Consider the following 25,683-nt stretch of genomic DNA (forward strand, 5'->3'; position numbering starts at 1 on the left):
GCCCCACTGGGCAAAATTGGAAGAAAAAAGAAAAAAGAAATAAAAAGCTTAAAAATGGCTGCGGCCCCTTTAAGACCTGCCCGCTTCCTCTTCCCTTTCCTCCCTCCGCCCCTTTCCATCGGCGCGTACCAAAACGCAGAGGGAGGAGGGGGCAAGGAACCCATGACGCCGAGGAGGGAACCGAGAAGGAGAGGTCAAAAGAAAAGGAGGCCCAGGGGAACTGCTTCCACTCTTCCCTCTCCGGAGGGTATAGCTTCCTGGAGACGAAGACACGGAGAAAATATTCCGCCCTCCTAGACCTACGCGTCCCTGAGATACAAGGTTATTTAGTACAGCCCACATGGTTTCTTCCCCGCCCCTGTCTCGCCCTTGCTCTCGCAGGCTCCAGGGAGCGAGAGAATGGCTAGAGAGGTTGGAAGGCGGCCGAGGGCGGGGTTGTTTCTTGCGTGCCCCTAGTGGTAGGAGGACTGGGTCCCAGGCACTACCTGTGATCTTCCAAAGTTTTTCAGACTTCTGGTGCTGGGCCCAGCATCCCCAAGGAGGGACCCAGAAGGAGGTGGAGTGGAGACCAGAGGAGCGAACGCGACATGCTGGGAAAATGCTCCCCGTCCCCGGCCCCCGCCTTTGGTTCTAGAATCCCTAATATCCTGGCAACCGGGCTGCAGAACGTCCGCAGACACCAAGGGTTTTATAGCGACGGTAGCCGCACCACCCCGGTCCCCCCCTCTTTCCAACCTTCCTCCCCAGCGCCTACTCCCCGTCCCCTGAGACCTAAATAGGAGCTCCTTAGCCCTCTCCGTTTACCTCTTCCCGAGACTTCAACTCCTGCCAGGTCTGGGCCGGCAAGCCAGCTGCCTTGATTTGGGAAGGGCCTTAGGTGGGAGGAAGGAGAGTGTCCCTGGGAGAAGTGGGGGTGGGGAGAGGATTGTTGTGAGCGTCCCTATTCCACTCCCTCCCCCCAGGAAGATTTAAGGCAAGGATTTCCCCCACCCAGGGAGAGAACTGAGACAGCAGGATGGTTCACCTAAAGGCCTTATTTAAATCTGGCCCCGAGGAATGGTGGTGGGATGGGTCTGGGGGAAGTGGGCTGGTTTCTCAGCCTAACACAGGCTCCACCTGTTCCCAGGAGGATGGCGTCCACACCTACCAGGAATGAGGAGGAAAAGGGCAGCAGGATGTCCCAAGCTGCAACCTCCTTGGGTGGAGGTCCAGTGAGCATGGGGGTGAGATGGAGTGGAGAGCTCCTAGGCCAGGGGTTAGAGTCTCCAGCCTTGAGAGGCTAGCTTCAACCCTGAGCCCATAGCCCCCAGCACTAGGCCCTCAGGTCCTCAAAGAAACTCCCCCCCCCCAAAAAAAAAACAACGCCCCCCTACTTCCAGGGCCGCCTTTGTCAAATCTCAAGACTCAGCCCTCCAGTACCAGACTCCTTAGACCCAGAGCCCCAGCCTGGGAGCCCCCAGACCCAGGACTCCCATGTGGGGACTCCTAGGCTGAGTCTCTCTGATTTCCCCTTTTGCAGGTTTCATTATCCCGTTCTGAGGAATTCCTGACCCAGATCAGCACAGAACTTACTGATGAGGCCTTGTTTACCGCTGGCTACGGCACGAACCCTGTGCCCACCAAGGAAAAACAGACCCAAGACCGAGGGACTCAGATATCCAAACACGGTGACCCCACCTCCAGGACCACTGTGTCCAGAGACCCCACCATACCCCTAGTTCCAATCCCTGACCCCTCCCAACCACAGCTGAGCTCTCCAGCAATCTCACGTCTCACAGCCCTCCCTGGGACTGCTTAGTGCTTCCCCCGCACAACTCACCCAGTACCCACTCCCCACTGCTGGCCAGGAATCACCTCAGCCCCTTCCTCTCTAGCCACATCTCTTTCTGGCTACAGGGGTAGGAAATTCTCTGACTGGGGCTTCTACTTCTAGTGTTCTTCAAGACCCGAGGCACCGACACCCCGTGAGTAAATCTTCAATGGAGATGCCCTTTGTCCTGGGAAAAGGATAAGGAGCCTGGAGGGGAGAGAGGGAGGGTTTGACAACATCCTAGCGGGGCAGCGGGATTTTTAAACCGGGAAGTCCGATTCTCTTCTGGTCTGATCCTCAAATTCAGACTTCTCAGCCCTCCCCTTTCCGTCCGCCATCTCTAGTTCTGACAGAAACCGTACCCGCACCAAGACCCACCTCCTGCCATCCCCTCGTGACAAGGTTTGTACCGAGTCCATGAATGACAACGCCATTCAGTATTAACCGAACGTGTGGAGTTCACAGGCTATGCGAGTCCCCGTTTCAGGAGGTTGGGACCCAGAAACGAACGATACGGTCTCTGCCCCTGAAGAGTTCACGGTGTCGTGTGGGACCGGTCAAGTAGATGGTCAGTTACAGCATAATATGTATAAGAGCCCTGTAATAGAAGTGTAATAGAAGTGGAAACAGTGAGAAGAGCCCTTATCCCAGCTGCAGTTGGAACAGCAAGGAAAGGAATCATGGGACTTCCTGGAGGGGGTGACACCGAAAGAAAGAATCTTCCAGGGGGAAAAAAAAAAATGGATTGGTCAGTGTATTCCAAGTGGTAGGGCTTGCTTGGGCGAAGACACAAAGGCGAGTCTCACTAGATGCTTAGGGCAGGGGAGAGGGTGGGGCCAGAGGCAGTTTAACCACGGGAGGACTCAGGCAGGGTAGCCAGGGACTATTCAGAGACCTTATGTGTGCTTATTAAGATCAGAAGTCACTGAAGAGATTTGAGCAAGAGAGGCTGCAATTTTAGATCAGTCACTCTGGTGGTCAGTGGGGAGAATGACCTGGAAAGGGAAGACCGGAGGTGGAGGCCAGTTAGGAATTGTGCCAAGAGACTGAGTCGGTGATGATTAGGTCTCGAATTGTCACAGTGATAGTGTCGATGAGAAGAGGAGCAGATATGAGAAATAAAGACCAGGAAGACTGAGTTTGGTAATTGATTAGAAATGATAGGGGAACAAATAAAAGAGGGAATCAGATGACCCCTCCCTCCCCCCAGGTTTCTGACTTAGGTAACAAGTCTGATGACCTCATGCTTCTGCTCCAAACTCCACACTAGTTCCCCGTTTCAGAGTAAAAGCCATAGCCCATCATAGCTTATAAGGCCCTACATGATCTCTGTCCTTCCCCTTGTTTGCCCCTGTTCCAGTCATGCCAGCCTTCTCACTCTTCTTGGAGTATGGCAGCCATGCTCCCGCCTTTGGACAGATCCCACTCCGTGTGGAAACGTAGTGTAGATAGTTGGAAATACGGCTTCAAAACTCACTGGAGACATCTGGGCTGGCGACAGAAATTGGATTTCGGAGGGAGTTGGCAGTTGAAGGATGTGTGGTTGCCCCCAGAGGTGGGGGTTATGCAGAGTAAGAAAAAAGAGGACCCTGAGGGCAGAGCCCTGAAGAGTGTCTCCATGTAAGGAGTTGGTGGAGGAGGAGACAGGGGTCATGAAAAGGAACTGACAGCAAATATTTATTGAGTGTCTTGTTCGTGCCCGGTCCACCAGGTCTGAGGGATAGTCATTTCTCCAGGGCTGCTGCTTCAAATGTTCATGACCAAGACCAGAAGCACAAGAGAGCTGAGAACAATCCACTGTTCTTATCCTCAGGGAGCTGGCTTCCTAGTGCCTTTGGGACACTTGAGGTCTCCCAATTGGGCTTTGGTGTTAGAAGCAGCTTGAAGTAGCAGAAAAACCCTGGGTTAATCTGGTGTCAACCTAATAGTTAGCTTAGATAGGAAGCAAGTTGCTTTCTTCCTCCCCATGTGTCAAATGGGAGCCTTGGACAAGATGCTCTGTAAGGGCCCTACCTGCCGGTACAGTGGTTTCCTGCTTCTTCCCAAATGGCACTTGATTGAGAATTTCATCCTGAGCCAATACCCTCTCATCCCCCTGGGCAGCACCCCATGGTCCCAACGGATTTTTTCCTTCCTCAAGAAAGAACGTGGAAGCCTACAGACCTTTGAATTGCCCCTTGAAATATAGGTCATTGTAGGTGATCGAAATGTTGAGTGGGGGGATGGGTGAGTGGATGGAGAGGGTAGGCAAATGGATGAATGGATAAATGGTTAGGTAAATTCACTGAATGTTCATTGGACACTTTCTATGTGCCAGCAGTGCCATAGGGGCTGGAGGCTAGAAGTGGGCAAGATAGAGTCCCTGCTTTTGAGAAGTTTAAATGAGGGTGGAGTGATTAGGTGGAAGAGAGGTGAGTGAGTGGATGGATGAATGAGGGATAGGTGGATGGGCAGACAGATGAGCAGAAAGATTGATGAAGAATGATGGGTTGATATGTGGATAAATACGTGGATGGATGGATGGTGGGTGGGTGGGTGGGTGGATGGATGGATGGATGAGTGGGTAAATAGGGAATAGTGGTTGCATAAATAGGTGAGTGGGGTATATGGGTTAGATGGATAGGTGAAGGATAGAAGGATAAGAAGACATGAGCCTTGGGTCCAAAGAATCAGAAGGATTCTTAACATCTGAAGGATGACCCCAACCCTCTTCGGTACTGCTCTTGGCCTCTCAAGTCCTCCCCTATTCTGTCCTTCTAGAACGTGCATCAGAGCTCCTCTTTCATGAGTCATTAACACTTCACTTTGCTGGGACTTCTGGTCATGAGCAACATACCCCTGGAAGCTTCCTAGGTGTTCAGGAACCATCACACACCTCTCCCCCTCAACTGGCAAGAACATCACCAGAAATCAAAGGCTTTAATAAAAAGACAGAGGTCCTTCCCTCCTCCCAACCCAGGTCATGCTCTGGAGTGACTTCTCTGGGGTGGGGATATGAGAGGGTGGCCCTGTCTCCCCCCCTGCCTTCCTTCCTTCCCTCCTTCCTTCCTTTGTCTCCTCCCCCCTCCTCCTGCTCCTTTTTTTGTTTTGCCAGATGTGTGGGCATATTGGTGGACAGGAATATTCCATATTATTGGAATGGCTTTAATATAGGCAGTTAACAAACTGTTATCAGTCAACCTGTTGGCAGAGATGAGTTCATGGATCCAAACCCGGCCTCCTAGCCAAACTCCAACAGCTTAAGGTCTAGGCCTCTGGCATCTGAGAAGATACACCCTTGCTTCTGGCATCTGAGGAGCTTCTCTGCCACTAATGGCAGTGCTGAGGCCTCCCCTCCAAGCTCTGGGGCCTCATGCCTGGGGGAACAGGTCACACCCATTATAGCCAGCTTTGTAGAGTTTGCATTTAAATCTGAGGGGGGAGGGGGTTGGGGTGCACCTGGGTGGCTCAGTTGGTTCCGCATCTGACTCTTGGTTTCAGCTCAGGTCATGGTCTCACGGTTTCATGAGATCGAGCCCTATGTCAGGCTCTGCACTGCCACCGTGGAGTCTGCTTGAGATTCTCTCTCTCTCTCTCTCTCTCTCTCTCTCTCTCTCTGCCCCTCTCCCACTCGTGCTGTCTCTGTATCTCTAAATAAAATAAAATAAAATAAATAAATAAATAAATAGAAACTTAAACAAAATAAATCTGGTCCGGCCACTTATTGGAGCCTCATGAGGAAGTCCATTCATATCTCTGAGCCTCAGTTTTCTTGTGAGAAGAATGGGAATAGTTGTCCCTGTCTCACAGGGTCCTTGTAGGGGTTAAAAACATAATGCATAGAAAGTGCTTAGCACAATGCCTGGCACAGAATAAACGCCCAGAAATGCAGGCTGTTATTACTAGTAAGATCAGCTTGCATCATGTTCTCCTAAATTCAACCTCCTTTTGAGTATTTCAGTGTCCTTTCGAGTGTCCTAAGAGTGTTTATATTTAAATATAAAAATCTGAATTAAGTGAAATTCAATTAATTCGGAGATTCTTTAGACAAATGGGCTACAAATTCCTTATAATGTTCAAAAGTGGATATGCCGGAAAAGGAAGCCCACAGGGTAAAAAACAAGCTCATTCTTTGTGAAATGCTACAAATTTGACCCTTCCTTAGTAGATGTGTAAGAGCAGATGAGGGGACAAAAGAATGGTATACTTGGATGGATACAAAAGTTCTCAAAAGGAGCTTGCATTTTAGGTACACTGGTTATGAAACAAATGGAAAGCTGTTTGCCTCCTGCCTACTGTCCGCCATCTCCTGACTAGGTGCTTCTATACGAGCCTAGAAGCACCAAGCCCTGGCGGAGAGACAGCTGAGGCCCAGAGGGGGCTCAGCTTCCACAGAGGGTGAGACGAAAGCCAGGCTTTTTGACCCCTAGCCAGCCCGCCTTGACATTGCCCTGTGCCCAGTCTTGGAATGCCATCTTTTTTCCAAATTGTTCCCCTTTCCCCAGGCCTCTCTCCAGATGGGCCACCGTCACTGTGTCCAGCACTCTGTGACCCACCTTCCCACGCCCCACCAGCCCAGTTACAAATGGTGGTTTTCTGTTTATTGCTCAAAAACAAAAATCCATAAGCAAAGGCGGGGAGATTGTGGGCTGGGAGACGGCATGAAGTGGGTAGGGGCCTTGTCCCTGTTTTCCTCCTACATCTCTCTTCCTGTGACTCTCCAGAGCCCAGGGGTTAGGCCTGGGGCCAGAGCGTCTGGGAAGAGGCTTCATGGCCAAGGGAATGCAGAGCTCTCAGGCAGTCCTTTGGCAGGGGGCGGTGGGGGGGGGGGGTTGCCCTGGGCTGGAGGGGTCCCAGGAGTTGCGGGGGGGCCGAGTTCCCCTCCCAGGGTCCAAAAGCCAGTAGGGCCAGAGGGGAGGGGCAGGCCCCTTGTTTGGCAACTGAGAAGAGGAGGCTTGGGCGGCAGGATGCTGGTTTATTTACTGTAGGGTCCCCAAGGGCCATCAAAGCCCCCTCGTGGGACCAGGAGACTATTTACACATCAGGGAGAAAGGGAGCCAGAGGCAAGGTCCTGTACTCCTCCCTGCCCAGGAGGGAGAGGGGAAGGGCGTCCTGGGTCCTGCGGCCTTAGTCTTGGGGTTCAGATGGAAACTTCATACTCCCGTGTATCCTGGAGACAGAGAGGTGGGATCAGTTGCTGGAGTGGGAGGGGGATGGAGGAGGGAACAAAGTGAGAGGAGGCACCCACAAGGAAGGGGAGAGACCGTGGGCTTTTTAAAAATAACATGGATCGCGAGGTTTGGGAGCCAGGGGGTGGGAACAGCCAGGGGATGTTCGGTTTATCTTATAGTATCTTAAAATCACATACAAAATCAGAGTTTCTGGATTGTCTCGACCAACTGGAAGATCTGGCAACTGCGCCCGAGTCTCCACTACGGACCCGATGGGGTGCAAGGTCTCCATTTAGCCACAGTCCTCACCACCCTCTATTGTTCACACCTGACTTGCTTTGTTCATTGGCGTGGCCTTGGTAGGCAGATGAGGTTGAAATTCCCCAGACAGGTATTACAGAGACTTTGAGAGAAGGTTATGGAGTCCTGGGGGAGCTGAGAGGTGTGGCGCTCCGGGGGGCAGGGGAAGGGCTCACCCCAGCTTCGTACAGTGGATTGCTGAAGTCTGACTCCACAGTGATGGGGCTGTAGGAATGGGAGCCCGAGAAGCCGAAGAGGGATTTTCCCTGTAGCCTGGGAAAGGGAGGAGATAGAGGGGCTTATCGAGAGGTGAGCCCCCAACCCCCCCTCACCCAGGCGTCTGTGCCAGGCAGGCAGGACGTCTGCCCTGGCTCGAAGCTTCCCGAGTAGGGTACTTACTTGGTGTAGTATATGTAGACGCCGCTGCCGAGGACAATGACCAAACCCAGGGGCAGCAGGATAGCCAAAGCCAGGTTCCCGCCCTCCAGCTGACGCGACGGATCTGTGGTCTGGGTCACTGGGGAGAGGAGAGGCCAGTGAGCTGGGGCTGGGCCCAGCCCTGGGCTCTCCCAGCCTCCTGCCCTGGGCCTCGAACCCTGGGCCTCACCCCTCCGGGGCCTGGCCTCCTGCCCCCGGCCTCTGCCTTGCCCCCCCGACTCGGCCAGGCCTGGTTCTCCACCTGTGCCCTCACTGACCTTCCAGTTTTCGGTTGTCCAGGAGCTCCTCATAGGCCACTGCAGGGAGAGGAGGGGGAGGGGACGGGGTCTGAGCCAGGGAGGGGAGGAGGCTGGGTAGAGGCCGGGAGCCCAGGGGGGCTGGGCTGGACAGCCTGGGTCTCTCTGCCCTCTGCTCACCCTAAACTTTATCCTTCCCTTGGCGGGGGCGTGGCAGGAGTAGTCAGGGCAGGGCCTTCTTCCTCCTTCTCCAGACCCCTAAAAGTTCAGCCTTCTGGGGCAGTCTAAATGAATCGGGTCTGTGGAATTTGTCAAAAGTAGGGAAGTGGAGACTGCTCCAGAGGGCACGGGACTTCCAAGCCAAAGCCCCCTCTGCTCCATCATCCTTCAGGACAATTCTGTAATACCCGTGAGGATCAGAGCCCTCCGTAGGTGAAGGGGGAGCTCGGCAGGGTTAACCGCTGGTCTCAAATTCGCTTCCTGACTTTCCCAGCCCTGTCACTCCCCAGATACTGCTGCGCCCCCTCCGGCCCTGTCTGCCCAGGCACCTTTGCAGAGTGGGGGCTGGCTGGTCCACTGGGAGGGGTGGCCGGGCACACAGGTGATGGTGACCTCGCCGATGAGCTCAAAGCCCTCGTAGCAGAAGAAGCGCAGAGACTCGCCCGCCTGGTAGTGATGTTTATACAACGTCTGATAGCCATTCTCTGGCACCCCTGGGTTCAGGCACGGCTCATACTTCACTGCAGGGCACATGTCAGTCACAGGCCAGCTCGCTGCTGAGCAGGCCACCCAGCCACCCTTCCCAGGGTGTCCCCAGACTCACAGGCACACTTGGGGACCCGGTCGCTCCACTTGGGTGTGCCTGTGTCCCGGCTGTAGCAGGTGAGTACGGCCGCCCCCTCCAGGCTGTACCCGGGCAGACAGCGGTACTGGACGTGGGAGCCAACAGGGAAGCCAGCGTCCGAGGTGGTACGGTGCCCATTGGTGATCTCACCAGGGTCGGCACAGGTCATGACTGTTGGCAGGAGGGCAAGGTCAGGGGGAACTCGGCCCTTAAAGGATCTCCCAGAAAGCTTAGGGCTGAGCCGTGGGCCGTCTTCCCTCTAGGCAAGCCCCCCTCTCCCCCTATTTCCTCTGAATGAGGAGATCAGAAGCTGGAAAACCCTAAACCCCCATGCATTTTAGGTTTCAGGCTTCTTCCAGAAAAGAGTGGTGGAGGCAACCCAGGCCCTCACCCTAGGGTGAAATTTGAAATATGGTGGCCCCTGTACCAGAGCAGACCAGCTACATCCCAGCACTGCCAGCCCTGCATGGTGGATCTTGGGCGGGACAGCAGCTGCTCTCTTTAATTTTATTTTTGAGAGAGAGAGGGAGAGAGAGAGACAGGGGGGCAGGGAAAGGGGGGAGAGAGGGGGAGCATGAGCCGGGGAGGAGCAGGCAGAGAGAGAGACGAACAGAGGGTCCAAAGCAGGCTCTGTGCTGACAGCAGAGAAGCCAGTGTGGGGCTCGAACTCACAAACTGTGAGATCATGACCTGAGCCAAAGTCGGACGCTTAACCGACTGAGCCACCCAGGTGGCCCAGTAGCTGTCCTCTTTAGAGCCCTCCTGCTCAGCTCATCACTGTCCTTCCCAGCCCCTTGTGTGCTCCTACAGCCCGCCCTGCAGGTGCTTACTTACTTGCAAGAAGTAACAATCATAGCCATTTCTTGTACTTAGACCTGCACAAGGCACCCTGTTAAATGTTTTACATCCACGGTATCCTACACCCTGATGGTCCCGAAAGGCCAACGTGTCTCCTAGGGCTCAAGGCGGTCAAATAACTGGTCCACGGCCACTCAGCCAGGTCACAGCCCCATAACACTGGGCTGAGATTCGGAGACTTGAGTCTCAGCTCAGCTTCAGGCTCAATGTGCTGCCAGGCCCTTGGCCAGGCCCTATCCCCTGTCCCCTATCCCCTCTGGGTCCTGCCTCCGTCCCTTCCTGTCTCTGTCCCTGTCCTGTCCTGTCTGGGTTTCAGACTGGACATCCTGTGAATCCTTCCAGAGATGGGGAGCTGCGTCCTCCAGAACGTTTTCCTTGTGCGCAGCCCAAATCTGCCTTCCTGAGCTTAACCTCATCGGGCCCACCGTTGCCCCCAAGGACCAGGTAGAAGACCTCCCATCCCACGTCCTCGCGGCCGGCTTCCCCAAATTTGAAGAAAATGACAGCAACCACCCCTTTCTGCTATTCTAAGAGATAAACACTCCCAGCTCCTTTCAATGTCACCTCCTCTGCGAAATCTCCTGTCCCATCCCTGGAACAACGACCCCCCCTTCCCTTCCCTTCTTCATATTTATAGCAGCTACTACTTACTGCTGCTGACACGCGCGCTGTGTGAACTTGATTTGCTCTTCACAGCCCCTTTTCCTATCTCACGGATGAGGCAGCCAAGGCTCAGAGATGTTAAGCACTTTGCCCCAAATCATCCCGCAGTTACCACTGTGCAATATTCTGAGTTGTTTAAGCGTCTGTCCCCCTTCTGGACTGTGAGCTCCGCCAGGGTCGGGAGGGACCCCAGACCCTCTGCATAACCCTAACCCCGCATGGGGCTTCAAAGCCTGCATTGAAATAAACCGAATTCTCTGACCAGCCTCGGCCCTAGTACAGTGACTCCCCGTAAGGTCAAAGGTTAGGGACTGAGAGACTGGAGCAGGGTCTAGAACGAAAAGAGCGAGCGGGAGCTGAGAGCTGACCCGGAAGGCCGGGAGGGGTGGAACTCGGCCTCAGCAGAGGCGGGGCCAGTAGGCTGTGGGGCGGGGCCGCGAAAAGGTGAAGCTGGACCCAGGGCACGCGGGGTCAGAGCCCAGAACAGTGCACTTGAGGGATGCCGCCCGGAGATGAGAGTGGGTCCAGAGGGGACAGTTTTGGGACACCGAGGATCGGAGGAATGGACCCCAAAGGGAAAGGGGGACGGGGCCTGAGCAAGATCTGGGCAGAATCCAGAACGAAGGGATGAAACGTGGCCGGGATAGGGGCGGGGACACAAAGGGACCGAAGCGGGACGCAGAGGGGTCTGGCGGCGCCCAAGCTGAGCCGCGAAACCCAGATGGGGAGGGGCGGGGCCATGAGAGATGTGGGCGGGGCCCGAGCTCACTCTTTTGGCAGGCGGGCGGCGCTGCGCTCCAGGACAGGTCCCACTGGCAGGTGAGAATGTCGGAGCCGAGGAGCTCGTAGCCAGGCTCGCACTGGTAAGTAAGCACGGTGCCCCGGATCAGGTCCCCGTGGGAGGCCGTCCTCCAGCCCCACTCCGGGGGTGGCAGCTCGGGGCACGTGTCGTTCCTCGGGACCTCTGCAGGGGAAAGACAGAGAGTTTGGATGCTACCCTGCGAATGACTCGGGGAGCCCTTCCAGCCTCGGGGACCTCGCGCTCCTCCCGCGATCTCTGGCCTACCGGACCCCTCCCCATTTCAGGACCTTAGACCTCGGTACCTTTGAAGTGCAACACGAAACCCTGCCCCAGGCCCGGGTTTGGGGGCCCTGGCGGTGCCTGGAACTGCAGCGTGAGGTCGGGCCCAGAGGAGAGGAGGCGGCGGCGCGGTTGGGGTCCCCGCAGCTGGGCCAGGACTCGGGCGCTGGGACCGTCCCCGTCGAACAGTGTCAGCATGTCCCCTTCGCGCACATTCAGGCTGCGGGGAGTGGGACCAGATAAGGGGGCTGGATTATGATCGGCCCCTCCTATCCGGTTCTGCCCAATCCCTAACTCAGTTCATTAGTAACCCTACCTACTCTCCAGCCCTGCCCACATTCTTCCATCCAAGGCCCGGCCCCGCCTTTTGACCAATTTTGGGCTTCTCTGTGCTAACCACTCCAGGTTCCACCTGTTCTGTGGCTCTTCCCAGTTCCTGCTTCCCCATTCCCAGTCCAACTCCTTGCGAGCTCGCACTCATTGGTCCCTCTTCCATCACGCGGTGAGCCACAGTCTCGCACAAGCCCCGCCCTGACCAATCACAGGCCATGTTCATTTACCACCAGCCCAACTCCAGGCCCCACCTGAGTATCTGCAGGCCCGCTTCTGGTTCGTCACGTGACCACCTCACACCAAATCAGCTCACTGGATTCTCCCCACACCCACACGCCCCTTGGGTGCTGGTGGTGACACAATAGCTTGGGCCTGGGCCCCTGGAAGTTACTCCAGGGGCGGCCTCAGAAACAGCCAAAGAGTGGGAGACTCCAGGCCAGAGCCCCCTGTTCACTATACCCCCCCCCCCCCCCCCCCCCGCCGCAGAAGACTGCATTAGCCCATTTCCTTGTCCAAAATCGCCTGGCTAATAATTTGTACCTAGGTCTACCCGACAACGCACTCCCCCATCCTGAACCCTTAGTTGCCTCTTTCATTAGGTCGTATATTCACCAAATCTCGTGTAGACGTGCAAGCCGGCCAGGCTCAGAATGCAGGCTAGGCTGTTGTCATACCACACTTCACCGACCCACGCCCGCCGCACCCCTGCAGCACCCAAACGTACATCTCCACTTGGAGCAAGATGCGCTTCTCCTCTTGGACATGTAGGCCCCACACGCAGTCCTGGCCGGGGCTATAGCTCTGGGGCCAGTCAGGAGAGAGGACCACACCAGCTGCCTCTGACAGCTCCCCTCCACACATGGCTAGGGTGGAAGGGGGGGGTCAGATTCAGAACCCAGGTGGGAGGGCGGTCTCCAGTTCACCATAGACCTCACCTCTCCCAACTGCATGCACTAGACCACCTCACAGGTTTCCTGTTATCTATTAAGACACCTGTTTCTTGATGTACCCAGTCCTGTTGTACCCAATCCCCAGCCCTGCTGTCAATTAGCCCTGCCCATGCTCCAGCCTATGCATTACCGCCCCCCCCCCCCCCCCCCCCCCGCCAACCCATAACTTAGTTCTATTTCTAGCTCTTCAAGACATTTGGGTTGTGACCCCTAAGTTTTGTAACAAACCCACCAGTTATTTAGTTAAGAAAACTATTTCTGAAAGGGACAGGGATTTGCCCAAGGCCTGGGTTTATTAGGTTTGAAGAGGCAAGTCTCCTCCCTGAATGGCCTTCCTAAGATTCCCAGCCCCGGGGGGAGTCTGTAGACTGAAGGACCTCCTGGCGATGTCGAGGGCTCACCCTTGCAGGCTGGCTCTGTGTCGTTCCAGTGGGGCTCTGTGGGATCCACACACTCGATGGCATTGGGGGGGCCCGGGGGCTCTAGGGCATATCCTGGGAGGCACGAGAAGGTGGCCAGTGCCCCTGGGCGGTACTCAGGGTCCGTGGTGGTGACATTGCCATGTGCCAGGAAGGGGGCAAAACAGCGATCTTCTTCAAAGGCTAGAGAGGAGTCAGTCACAGAAATTAAGCATTAAGATAGGTCTCAGGGGTCTCAGACTGGGGGGACTTAGGCTGAATTCAAGTGTCGTTTGGCCATTCCGTGGTCTGTTTACAATGGAATGCTTAGGGCTTAACTTTCACTCTCCAGACTCCTCCAAACCCTAACACTTCTCATTTACACATTTCTGTTACCTTCCTGGCCTCTGGAGGAAAACTGCTAGGCTAGTCAAATCCCAGCTCCCATTCTACAGATGAGGAAACTGAGGTCCAAGGACAAAAAGTCACTTGCCCAGTGTCATACACTAGGGCAGTGGCAGAATCAGGTCTCAGACTCACATGGCTTGATTCCCAGCTAGAGACACTTGGTTTTAGAAACTGCAGAGGAGGGAGAGGAAAGGGTGCCTTTGGAGAACTGGCTCATGTAAGTGTGTTCTCCCCTCAAAAATAACAGATTCTGATTACCCCTGATCATCCATGCTGTGGCTAGAATCCAAAAGTGCAGTGAATGCAGAAGCTACTCAATTTTGATTTTGGACTAAGTCAGCAAAAATAAACATTTGGAGAGCATTTTAGTTTTGGCCCACGTGATCATATCTTAGCTGCAAAACTATACGTGAAGAGGAATCTGAAGCTCATGGAACAGCAATGACCCACAACTAGGGAGGCAGGCCTTAAACCTGGAACTCTTTTCACATTTTCAAAGACAAAATGCAAATTATTTTTTAGATCCACTGTTGTAGTTTACTGTTATTTAACCCGATGAGGTTAAGTGTCATGTCCAAATCCTATGCACCCATCAGGGCCCAGTGCCAATTCCATTTCTCCCTTGATTCATACCAGAAACCAGCCCCTCCCATCTCTGAGCATTTCATTTTCTTTATCTCTCTCCTGCTACTGTTTGCACAAATCCTCTGCTCCAGTCACACTGAAATTTCCTGTTTCCCAAACATACCAGGCCTTTCTATGACTCTTTACTATTGCTCACACTGTTCCTTTCACCTGAGATGCTCATCCCTAATCTCCCTCTTTTATTTATTTATTTTTTTAAGTTTATTTATTTATTTTGAGAGAGAATGAGTGGGGGAGAGGCAGAGTAAGGGAGAGAGAGAATCCCAAGCAGGTTCCACACTGTCAGCACAGAACCCCACTCAATGCTCCAACTCACGAACCATGAGATCATGACCAGAGTGGAAACCAAGTCAGACCCTTAACCGACTGAGCCACCCAGGTGCCCCTAATCTCCCACTTTTAAAATTCTCTCTATCCCAGAGCCTGGCCAGTAGGTAGAGTATGAGACTCTCAAAATTCTCTCTATCCTGTAAAGGTGTTCAAACACCTCTTCTCCCATGGTCGGCTGACCTCCTTGTTTCTACCTGTCCAGCATCCGGTCCCCCTTCTTCTGTTTACAGCACTCCTTTTTTCATTTTGGGATACATGCCTCCCCGGTCAATGAGGTCCGGTTGGGGCCAACTCTGGATGGTTATGTGATGTGGATCTGCCAATCCTAACACCACTTGACCCTAGCTTTAATGAGGCTCGGGTGTAGGCACATGACCTAAGCCAGGGAAATGAGAGCCCTTCTTGGCATTTCTGCTGAGAAAGTGCTATACTTTCTCTTTCTGGTTGACTTACTAAGTTGGTGGTTTATCAGTCAGAACTGCTAGGTCCACCACATATGAGAGCCTGACAATGAAGCCAACACAGAGCAAAGAACTGAGAGATTAAGGTAATTGGACTCTGGCTGTGTATCTAGAGCCAGCCATATATGAAACTTAAAGAGAAAAAGCCACTTCAGGAATTAGAAGGGGTCCATCAGAGGGGATTTTTAGAGTTTTGGGGTGGTAAAGCAAGTTAGGTTCCAGGGATCCAAACACAGAGATGAACAGGGACAGTGTTTGTGCTTGTGACTGTACCTGGCCATCAGGAAGAGGGGAGAGTGCAGGAGTTGGGGCCCCGAGAGGAGGGCGGTTACCTTCAAATCGGAGGCTTAGCAGCAGGGGATTGGCAGGTGTCTCTGAGAGCAGCTCCACATACAGGGACTGGGCATCACTGATGAGACCCCGCTCTGGGACATCATCCATGTCTGAGTCATAGATGACTGGGGAGAGGGGACTGCCCCCTGAGCGCACCATTAGCCTGAGATGGACAGAAGGGTCGTCAGGAGCTCAGTTTCCCCTCAGAAGCTGCCCCACTTCTTGCCAGGCTCTCCTCACTCATTTTCAAGCTATTGTTTTCAAAGGTCGACTACATGCCAAGTATTCTAAGCCTTTACACATTTCGTCTCATTTTCTTTTCTTTTTTTTTTTAAATTTTTTTTTAACGTTTATTTATTTTTGAGACAGAGACAGACAGAGCATGAACGGGGGAGGGGCAGAGAGAGAGGGAGACACAGAATCAGAAGCAGGCTCCAGGCTCTGAGCCATCAGCCCAGAGCCCGACGTGGGGCTCGAACTCACAGACCGTGAGATCGTGACCTGGGCTGAAGTCGGAGGCTCAACCGACTGAGCCACCCAGGCGCCCCTCTCATTTAATTTTCACAAGAGCCCTTGAGTGGGTACTCTTTATTACTCCTTACTTTAGAGATGAGGACACGGAGGCCCAGAAAGAGTAAATAACCTGCCCAACATCACACAGCAACTCGTGGCAGAGCTGCGATAGCAGTTAGATAGAGGGGGCACCAATGATGATGAGGATGCCAAGCACATTTACAGTGCTCTCTGTGGGCCAGGCACCCTTCTAAGTATTTCATGTGTCTTAACATGTATCCTCGCAGAAACCTTCAAAAGGAGGTCCTATTATTGCCACTCTACAGGAGAGGAAACTGAGGCACAGAGAAGTTCAGTGATTCATCTAAGTTGACACAGCTATACTGCCTAAGAAGGGGAAGGACCGATCTGTATTTGACACAAATTTTAACTGGGATCCACCCCAGACCTGTCTGACCACCCCCTGCAGCCTCCCTGTTTCCCAGAGGTGGGGACCTCTGACTCAAGGCGCAGATCCTCACCGGTCATTGTCCTCATCCAGTGAGACCCTCTCGAAGTGCAGGTGAAGCCGGCGTCCCTCAGCTGCTTCAATGACCCAACGGCAGGTGAGGTTGGGCCCTGCCGCTCCCCCAGGCTCAGGGGACACGATGCGGCCCAGTGTAGCATTGTGGATGGTGCCACCACAGGATGCTGTGGGGGGGGGGGGATATGTTAAGGTGACTTGTCCTCCTGTCTTCAGAGCTGTTACATCCACACCTTTGGTTGGGACCTGGCCTCAGGGTGCCCTACAGGCTCACGGCAGAGGACAGGACATTTCCAGGCCACCATTCAGGTAGGGAACCAGCCCTAAAATAGGAAACCCCAGAATGGACACCTCCTAGGATGGAAATCCTGCTAATATGAACACTCTCCAGATGTGGATACCCTGGCATCTGGAGTTATGGGGGATCCCCCAAATTGAAGCCCTCAAATGGAAAATCTTCCAGACGGGATCACCAGGATGAAGACTCTCCAGGATAGAGACCCTCTAGATATGGACCTCAAGAATGGTTTCCTTGAGGATGAGGAGTCCCTAAGAGAAGAGGCAGCCAGAATGGTGACTCCCCAAATGGAAAGCCTGTAGGCAGGACATCCCCAGATAGAGACCCCCAAGAATGGAGATTCTCAGAGGATAGGGACATTCAGTGTAAGGAGCTCCAGATGGAGACACCAGGATAGGGACTCTTCTAGGCAGAAACCACTTCAAGATGGATGTTCCCCAAAGATGGAGATGCCCAAGATAGTACCCTCCCAATGGGGCTCCCAGGACAGGCCCCATTTAGCATGCAGGAGACTCACCCATACAGCTGGGGGGTTCACCACTCCAGGCTGGCCGGGTGCCATTGAGGCAGATAAGGGTCTCCTCACCCTGCAGCTGGTAGCCCGAATCACAGTGGAAGGTGGCAGTACCCCCAGGGTGCAGGTCTGTCACGCTCACATCCCCATGGGTCGGCCGGGGAGGGAAGCCACAGCTCAGGAGATAGGCTGGATAAGGCAGAGCAGGGAGAAGGACTCTTTTCTCCAGGCCACTCTCACCAATCACCCAGCACTTCCTTCCCCCTTTCCACATCCCCCTGGAGGCACAGACTGGCTCCTTACTGGAGTTTTCACATGGCTACTTGGTCTAATGAAGAGATAACTTCAATATCTCTTATCTCCCCTAATCTTTGTAATCTACCCACTTTGGCTTCCATTTTACAGATGAAGTATCTGAGATTCAAAGACATTCTGACTGTGGTACATATTTGGTGTGTGACCTCAGGCAAATCAGTTGACCACTCTGAACCCATCCAGCTCTAATAATAACAAATAGTATTTCCAGAGCCTGTTCAGCTGCTAAGGTGAGTTTATGCAGCACTTTTGAGGTAGCCAGAGTAAGACTGCGATACGTTTTCCAGATGTAGAAATTGGCTACTAAGTGCCTCATCATGTTTTCTCCCTCCTTTAAAAGCATTTTTTTAAATGTTTTATTTATTTTTGAGACAGAGAGAGCACGAGTGGGGGAGGGGCAGAGAGAGAAGGGGACACAGAATCTGAAGCAGGCGTCAGGCTCCATGCTGACACGGGGCTCAAACCCACGAACTGTGAGATCATGACCTGAGCCAAAGTCAGAGGCTTAACCAAGTGAGCCACCCAGGCGCCCCTATGCTTTCTCCCTTCTACACATACAGACTCTCTTCCACGGAGGTGCGTGGTAGTAGGATTCCCTCAGCTTTCATCCAGAGGAGCCACATGAAACTCCTTTAGGAACTTTGACCATCTTGTCATTAAAGACCTTCATACTCAGTGCCCCCTAAATGAATCCTCCAGTGAAAGTGAAGTGCTAGGGAAAGCTTTGCTTTCCTTTGTTTCTCTCCTCCTCTCTTGCAGTGAGAACTATCCAATCTCTCTTTTTGTGCTGGCTGCTAAGACGCTCGGAACCAGATCGAGGCTTGTCCCTAGCAACAAGGGCCTGTCCATCCACGTCTATTTTTTCATCTTTAATACGCACTTCCTGGCACCAATTTTCTTCTTATTTTATTTAATTTTGCTGTGTTCTTTTTTGAAAGCCTCCTGAAAACCTTGTGGAATCCTATGAGAGAAATAAATAGAAAGTGACTTTGGGGATGCCTGGCTGGCTTAGTCAGACGAGCATGCGACTCTTGATCTCAGGGTCATTAGTTTGAGCCCCATGTTGGGTGTAGAGATTAATTAAATAAGAGAAAGAAAGAACGAAAGAAAGAAAGAAAATAGGAAGGAAAAGAAGGAAGGAGGAAAGAAGGAAGGAAGGAAGGAAGGAAGGAAGGAAGGAAAGAAGGAAGGAAAGAAGGAAGGAACAAAGAAAAAGAAAGGAAGAGACTTGGTAGTAAACAATGGACTCTAAATTTGGTCCTGACACAGTTCTGTGTGTCTGTTTCAGACCAGTCACAGTCCATCAAGAAGGGCTGCCAGGCGGAGGTGCACCAAAGCTGGGTCTCTGTAGCAGGGGTAGGCTCTGGGTAACCGTGCTTGGAAGGTACCAGTTTGCCTGGGCCTTTGTTTTTGCTAACTCTCCAGCCCTAAGTGATTCTGTCAGAGACCTGGTCTCTCCCTACTTCAAAATTCAATAAGCATTTCCTTGGCTGGGCGCTGGGCACAGAGAGGCAAAAAGGGCCCCCAGGCTTTGCCCTTCGGGAGTTCACAGTCTATGAAGATAAACACAAAAACCTTCCAGAATACAGTGCTTTAAGTACATATTAGCCTCTTGATGACTCTCCACAGTTAGCAGAATCAAGTCCAAATGCTTTGGGTTGACATTCAAGTGCCTTCCATAGCTGTGTCCAGCGCAACACTCCCAGCGTCAGGTCTTAGCACCCGCAATCCGTATATCCTACCCAATGTAATTTTGTGACTTCCGTATCTTTTCACACCATTTCCCCCACCTGCAAGGCCCTCTTCTCGCCCTTTTTCATTTCTCAAGGAGTAACTTAAGAACCACCTCTTCCAGGAAGTCTTCCTCACCCCTCCCCTTTCCAATTGAGTTCGTTTCTTTCTTGCCTCTCCACATGCACCTGCATAATCTTATCATCACATTGACTGCTGTCTATTGCCATGATGAGACAGAACCACGCCTTATTTATTTTGTCTCCCAAAAGCCTAGCCTAACTGGTCCACTGATGCAGCGGCAAAGAGGATTTTTGGAACAATACACAAGAGCACTGGATTTGGAACCGGGCAGACCTGAGTTCTGGGTCCAGCTCCAAGACTTATTAGCTGTATGACCTTGAACAGGTGATGTCACCTCTAGGGCCTGTCACCTGTAAATGGCAGTAATAACCGCTATCATTGACAACTGGCCTTCAGGTTAAAGGAAAGAAACACGCAAAGCACCTGACACATAGAAAGTACTCAGAAAAGCTTAATCACTTGCCACTCCACCTCAATTAATGAATGCCTCAGAGTCAGGGCTGGGGACTGACTGCTGACTCTGCAATGAACTTACAGGTGGTTTAGCATCCATCTGACCTTTCATCCTCTCAGAGCTGGGGGTCACTCTCGGGGGTGCTGGGAGATGCAAAGGAAACCACAGTTGGCGCAGGGGTTTTGTAAATGGGAACGCTCGCTGGGCTTGGGGCGAGCAGTGATGGAGCCTTTGGCCTTTCAGAGAAGCTAATGAGGCCACTTTGGACCAGAGGCCCCGGCTAGTGCAGACTGGGGAGCGCTTAAACAGGGCCTCGGTCCCAAAGGTGCCCTGAGAAGCTGCAAAGCAGGGAAGACCGAGGCAGGTAATGAAGGCCAATTTATGCAATAGCCCTGCTTCCCCAAATGTTCTACTTAGTCTAAAGAGTCCTATTTTCAATGCCCTAGGGAAGTGGCTGCTTAAGAGAGCCAGCAGGGAGCCATTTTGTAAAATCGGAAGTCCTGCCCTGGGCCCGGGCCCTGGGCCATGCCCTTGCTTCCTGCTGATCCGACCACCAGTTACATGGCCCCCACCTCACTGGGTTCTCCGCGAATAGGTCTCTCCACCTTGCACACATGAGCCCCTGGGGCTGGGCAGAGGCCTCAGGAGAAACTCAAAAGGGTGTGAGGAAGGGGTACGGGTGGTGTGTGAGTTGGATAAAGCCCACAAGGGAAACGGGGGGCAGCAGGGCACACAAGAGGCAGGCAAGGCCATGAGGTGATGTAAATGGGGACATTGGGCCCAAACATAGTGCCCTCTCTGTTTTCCAAGGAACACAGGGACTTTGGAGATGGCAGCAGGGTCCGGAATGGGACAGTGGGCTGGGACTGTTGCCTCATACACACGTGTATGCTAGAACATACCCTTGCACTGTGGGAAGGTTCCCGTACACACGGGTGAGCACCAATGTCCACCTGTTTGTAGGCTGTCCGTGGGTGGTTGCTCATGAATGCAGTTGTGCCTCTTACGCCCCCCAAACCCAGCAGGATCTTTCTAGGTCACATATCTGAGGCTGTCACTATCTTGCTTAAAACCTCTCAATCCGTGCCCCTTGCAGGATAAAGTCGTCTGTACTCCTTACTGAAGCTGATAAGGCCCCTCATGATCTGAATCCAACCTACCTCCCAGTCTGGTCTCTTAGAGCCTGCTTCCCGCCCACCACTTTCTGGGTTTTTCTGTAGCAACAACTGACATTGCTGAGCTCTCACTGTGTACGAGACACTATTTTAAGCACCTGACATGTATTAGTTAATTTGATCTTCCTAATAATGCCATGAACTAAGTATTATGATCCCCACTTTTCAGGTGAGAAGTGAGGCACAGAAAGGTTAAGTAACTCCCCCCAGGTCACACAGCTAAGACAATTCTGTCTTCCATGCTGAATCACTTCAACTCCTCAAGGAGGCCATGCTTTTTCATCCGTCAGGACACTTGCCTCTTTCTCCCCCTCCCACCTTCCCCTAGCAGCTCATCTTTTAGTTCCCAGCTTAGTTACCTCCTCCAAGAAGGTGTCCCTGTATCCCTTAGGAGAAATTTAGGTCCCTTTGAAATTTGTTCCCTCTGCCTGTGTTTCCTTCATCATAGGGATATAGGTCCGAATCTCACTGAATTATAATCATCCTGATTACTTGCCCATCTCTTTACCTAGATTCTGAGTTCCTTGATGATTTACATCTAGCTTGTTCATTTCTCCCTCCAGGGATAACACAGGGCCGGTATGAAACGGGTGCTCAATAAACATTTGTCGAGTGAATGGGTGAACTGCCACCTGGATGTGTGCACACCCAGACACAGGTCTGTGAGTGTGTGAAATAAGTGTATGTAGATCTCCTCTATGGGCTCTGCCCCCAGGGTCCTAGCCAGGAGGAAAGGCTCCTGGTGATGTCCCTTGTGCCCAGTGTGGCCCCTCCCCTTTCACCAGCACCCCAGACTCCTCACCCTGATAGTGGATCCTGAAGCCACCGCCCCTTGGGACCCGTGGACTCTGGAAGTGCAGGAGCAGTCGGTTGGTTGGACTCCTAAGGACCTGTCCTTCTCCCAGCATGGAGGAGTTGGCCAGGAGTCGGGGGGCCAGGCCTGGGGACCCCCCACCAGCCAGCACCAGGAGTTCCTCCTCCCGAGACAGGTTCAGCGTCTGCACCTAAAGAAGCCAGACCCAGACCCCCCGGGACAAGTCAGTGAGGGCGGGTGACCCCTAAGTCCCCCACCCCTCGCCTTCCCCTCCCTTGCGCGTGGCAGCCAAATATCACTGTGACATCGGTCAAATCATAGAACTCTAGGAGCGTCTTTGAGATCCTCGGAAAACAGGCCCGCTTCAGTTAGGAAACAGGTTCTCTGGTTCCCAGGCCAAACCTGTGCACACCCCTGGGCCTAGAGGAAAGGGCTTGGGGGCTTCAAAGTCCAGTTACCTGGATCTCAATGCCGTAGCCAGGGTAGACATGGATGCTGTATGTGCAGTCCAGGAGCCCCACGGTGCGGCTGGCTGCGCTCCCCAAATCTGGAGACTCCACGTGCCCTTCGCCCTCAGAGATGTTGTTATTACACAGAACTGAAGAGATACAAGTGGCTGGAGTTGGGAGAATCACTGGATTCTTGCCCTCCCAGCCAAGCAACTCCGGGGGTCCTCACCTGTCTTGGCCCCAGCACCCCTCACCACCTTCCGGTGCTCCCTCTCCCCCCTCGCCCTCCCCCGTGCCCACAACTCCCTTCCCCAACCATAATGGAGATAAAACACATAGAGAGGTGCTGGTACATAGCAAGGGCATATGAATGCCAGCCTTTATTATTATTGAGCGGAAGCCCAGACCCCTTCTTCCACACGTTCCCAGCAGCCTCTCGCCCTGCACACCCGCTCCTCTCCCACATTCGTACTCCTGCACACTGTCCCCATCCCCTTTCCCTCGCCTCACCTGGGCTGGTCACCGTGGTGGTAACAGTTGTCGTGGTGATGATGGTGGTCGTGGTCTCCTCCTCTCCTCCCTCGGGCCCGAGGGGTGGGCCTGGGGAGGCGGGGCCAGGAAGGGGCGGGGCCGTAGTTCCTGGGGGCGGGGTCAGCAGCTCTGGTGCGGTGGGGCCTGCCCCCCTGCCCCCTTTAGAGGTTACGGCTGTTGTCAGAGGCCCTGTCCCTGGCTCAGTGGCCCGTGGCAGGGAGGGCGCTGCAAGAGTCTGGCCGGCTGGAGGGGTGGCTAGTGTGGGGTCTGGATCAGATCCTGGGACAGTGCAACGGAAGTCAGGGCACAGAAGGAGCAAATCGGGGGGCCATGGGTAGGGAGCAGGGCTGAGGGAAACTGGGGGCTCCCCCACTGAACCCCAAAGACCTCCCCCACAAGGTGCAGCCCCCCCCCACGTCTCCCTTCCCCACCCGAACTTTGAGCCTCCTCCCAAGGCGTCCACAGCCTGACCCACCATCCCTCACCACCTCTCCGCCCAAGTCCTTCCACTCTGACAGTCTCCTTGAGCCTCTCCATGCCTCCCCCTTCAGATCTGGCTCCCCTTCCTGTGTACCCCTTTCTCTCTCCTCTCTCTTTCGCTCTCTCTGGAACTCTTCTCTGTTTAGTATTCCCGTGGCTCTCTGACTTTATGAGTCTAAATTTGCTACTCTCTGCATTTCTCTCTTTCTGTGTCTCCCTCCCCCCTGTTCCTCCGAGTCTGGTTCTCTGAGTTTCCCTCTATGTTTCTCTCTGATGGTCTGTTTTTCTGTCTGGCTCTGTCTCTTGATCATTCTGTCTCGATTTCCCTGGGTCTCTGTCTATGCCCAGTTTTGACACTCTCTAACCATCACTCTCTGAACGTCACTGGCTTGGGTTCCCATCTCCCTGAGTTTATTCCCTCCCTCTCTGTATGCCACTCGTGCCACTCTGGGGGCCTCACCCGGCAGGTAGCCCATCTCTGGACCCCTCCTCAGCAGGGCCCCATGGAGCAGCTCGGCCAAAGCCTCGGAGGCTACTGTGGGGGCCTCACTTCCGGGCTCTGGCAGTACCTCTTCTTCCTTCAGGGGCAGACCTAGGAGATGAAGTTGTGTGAGCCCTTCCACTGCCCCACACTCTTTCCTTCTCCAGAAAGATCTTTTCCAGAGCTCTTCCCCTCTCCCCAGTCAGCAGGGCCTGCAGGAGCTCAGAGGGTCCCAGACTGGGCTGAGAGCCAAGATTGGAGGAGGGGCTCCCAGCTGCCTCACACACTCCTGCACCTTCCCCTCTCCCCCCACCCCCCAGGCTGAGTGGGCCTTCAGTGAACCCTGGACAGCGCCAGCAGCGTGGCCACAGTGCTACCTTCATTTTCCCCTCACTGGTGCTCTTCCCCAACCCTGGAGCTCTGCAGAGGGTCTGGCAGTACCTCCCAGCCCTTGCTTCCGCAGTGCCCAGCTTTCTTTCTGGGTTTCTGTCTCTGCAGTGTGGTGTTCTCTCTCTCTCTCTCTCTCTCTCTCTCTCTCTCTCTGTCTCTCTCTCTCCCTCTCTGCAGTCTCTGCCAGCTTCCCTGGAGTCTGGCGAGGGGTCAGATTAGAGAACTGAATATTTGGTCTCTGGTCTCTGAGCACTGCCTCTGTTCATCTGTCTTTGTCCATTCGTCCAAGAGCGTTTGTGTGTGCAGTGCCTGGCGTTTCTCCCACCACCTCCGTGTCCCACCCAGGTACCCTGCATGCTTCATGCCGCCTCCGCAGACATCCCCCCAACTCCCCCAGCCCTTCTTCCTGGATTTAACAACCCCCCCCCGGCTCTGGTAAAAGCTCCCCTCATTCATTCCCCCACCTCTTCAGTATTGGGGGTTAGGGCTCCAGGCACCAGCGAGAAAGCCCTGGCTTGCCCCTTCCCCATCAGCTGTACCCCTCCCCTCCCCCAGAAGCTCAGAAAGCCCAGGATGTTCAGAGAAAGGATGGCAGAAGACCCAGCTGAGGACCTTCCCCGGGCCTACCCCCACGCTCCCATGTCCTTACCCTGAATCCAGGGACAGCTCAGCAGAATTAAGAACAGCAGCTGGGGAGGCGGCGGGTGCTGGACCCTGGGAGTCCCCATGGCGACTCACACCGATTTCTCTCCTCTGCGTCTCTCCTAAATAATCTGTCACCTTTCCTCCGTCTCCTTTTATCTTTCCCTTTCCTTATTTATTTTTTTCCCTGCTAGCATGGAGCAAGAAAGACAATTTCTCTGCCCCTTGGGTTGGAGGGGCAGAATTGGGCTGGAGGTTGCCTGGATCCCACCCCTCCTTGCCCAATCTCCTCTGTCTTCTGCTCTCGGGTCTGTGGGAGAGGGGGCGCGGCTCCGGCTGCAGGGGGTGGGACCAAGAAGCCCGAAGGGGCCGGGTCGCTTGGGTTACCCTCTCGCTCGGGCGCCTGGGTCCCCCCAGCTGGCTGGATCCCAAGCTGGGGGAGTGGGGAGAGGCAAGGCAGCTTCAGGGGGTCTGGGGTGGGGTCGAGGATCAGGAGGGTCCCTACTGTGCTCTAGCGGGGCTTGGCGGGGAGGGGAGGGGGTTGCGGAACCTGGAGAGCCGAAGCTCGGGCACAGGAGCTGCGGGAGGGAGAAGCTGAGAAAGGTGTCGAACCCACGTCAGATCCTGGGGACGGGCGAAGGGAGGGGCCAGGATTTATTTGGGGGCGACGGGGAGGGGGGAGGGAGAAGGAGGAAGTGCAGATGGAGGAAGGAGGGACCACATGAGCCAGACCGTAATCCTCACTCCCGCGGCCCCTAGGGGAGGCAAAGGAAACTCTGGTCCTAGCTGTAATTACAACCTCTTCCCCCAGCCTTTCCAGCACATCTGGAATCTGAATCTCCTCTTCCCAGGGTGCCGAGGGGCGGCACAGCTGGGTTCACGCTTGGTCGGCTTCCCAGTATGCCCCCTACCCACATCCAGGACCCCCACCCCCCACAGGACTTCCCTTTCTGTTTTACAATTCATGTGCAATGGGCTCCCCTCTTCCAGGAGAATGGCAAGTTTACACGTTTATGAGAAGTCGCAGGGGCGACAGGCCGGGATCTGGGGA

General features: G+C 54.0%; 2 protein-coding genes across 11 annotated transcripts; one reads left to right on the forward strand and one right to left on the reverse strand.

Moving 5' to 3' along the window:
* Nucleotides 1-91: 91 nt before the first annotated feature.
* Nucleotides 92-4,768, forward strand: LOC109259032 (putative protein T-ENOL). 7 transcript variants are annotated; one of them, XM_019436340.2, is made up of 6 exons: nt 92-321; nt 1,127-1,223; nt 1,520-1,667; nt 1,934-1,964; nt 2,155-2,212; nt 4,571-4,768. In XM_019436340.2, the coding sequence occupies exons 2-6, from the start codon at nt 1,131-1,133 to the stop codon at nt 4,604-4,606; spliced, it is 366 nt and encodes a 121-aa protein (XP_019291885.2). In that variant the 5' UTR covers nt 92-321; nt 1,127-1,130; the 3' UTR covers nt 4,607-4,768. The 7 variants fall into 7 exon arrangements, 3 of the variants coding, with proteins under 3 accessions (XP_019291885.2, XP_019291884.2, XP_019291882.2); XM_019436339.2 differs by lacking the exon at nt 92-321 and adding an exon at nt 681-699; XM_019436337.2 differs by lacking the exon at nt 92-321 and adding an exon at nt 707-832.
* Nucleotides 4,769-6,375: 1,607 nt separating this feature from the next.
* On the reverse strand, nt 6,376-25,421 carry SEZ6L2 (seizure related 6 homolog like 2). 4 transcript variants are annotated; one of them, XM_019436217.2, is made up of 18 exons: nt 24,640-25,421; nt 23,580-23,711; nt 22,619-22,918; nt 22,118-22,257; nt 21,648-21,849; nt 17,090-17,275; nt 16,273-16,441; nt 15,238-15,401; nt 13,065-13,265; nt 12,438-12,576; nt 11,404-11,600; nt 11,069-11,263; nt 8,758-8,949; nt 8,483-8,674; nt 7,956-7,994; nt 7,660-7,777; nt 7,437-7,558; nt 6,376-6,959 (listed from the first exon to the last, which is right to left on the reverse strand). In XM_019436217.2, exons 1-18 carry the CDS (start codon nt 24,716-24,718, stop codon nt 6,943-6,945), a joined length of 2,784 nt encoding a protein of 927 aa, XP_019291762.1. In that variant the 5' UTR covers nt 24,719-25,421; the 3' UTR covers nt 6,376-6,942. The 4 variants fall into 4 exon arrangements, with proteins under 4 accessions (XP_019291762.1, XP_019291763.1, XP_019291764.1 ...); XM_019436218.2 differs by having other exon boundaries at nt 7,437-7,533; nt 24,640-25,418; XM_019436219.2 differs by lacking the exon at nt 7,956-7,994.
* Between the last annotated feature and the right edge of the window lie 262 nt (nt 25,422-25,683).

Source organism: Panthera pardus, unplaced genomic scaffold (assembly GCF_024362965.1).
Source record: "Panthera pardus isolate Hobbes unplaced genomic scaffold, ASM2436296v1 HiC_scaffold_5, whole genome shotgun sequence".
In the NCBI taxonomy this organism is placed as follows: domain Eukaryota; kingdom Metazoa; phylum Chordata; class Mammalia; order Carnivora; family Felidae; genus Panthera; species Panthera pardus.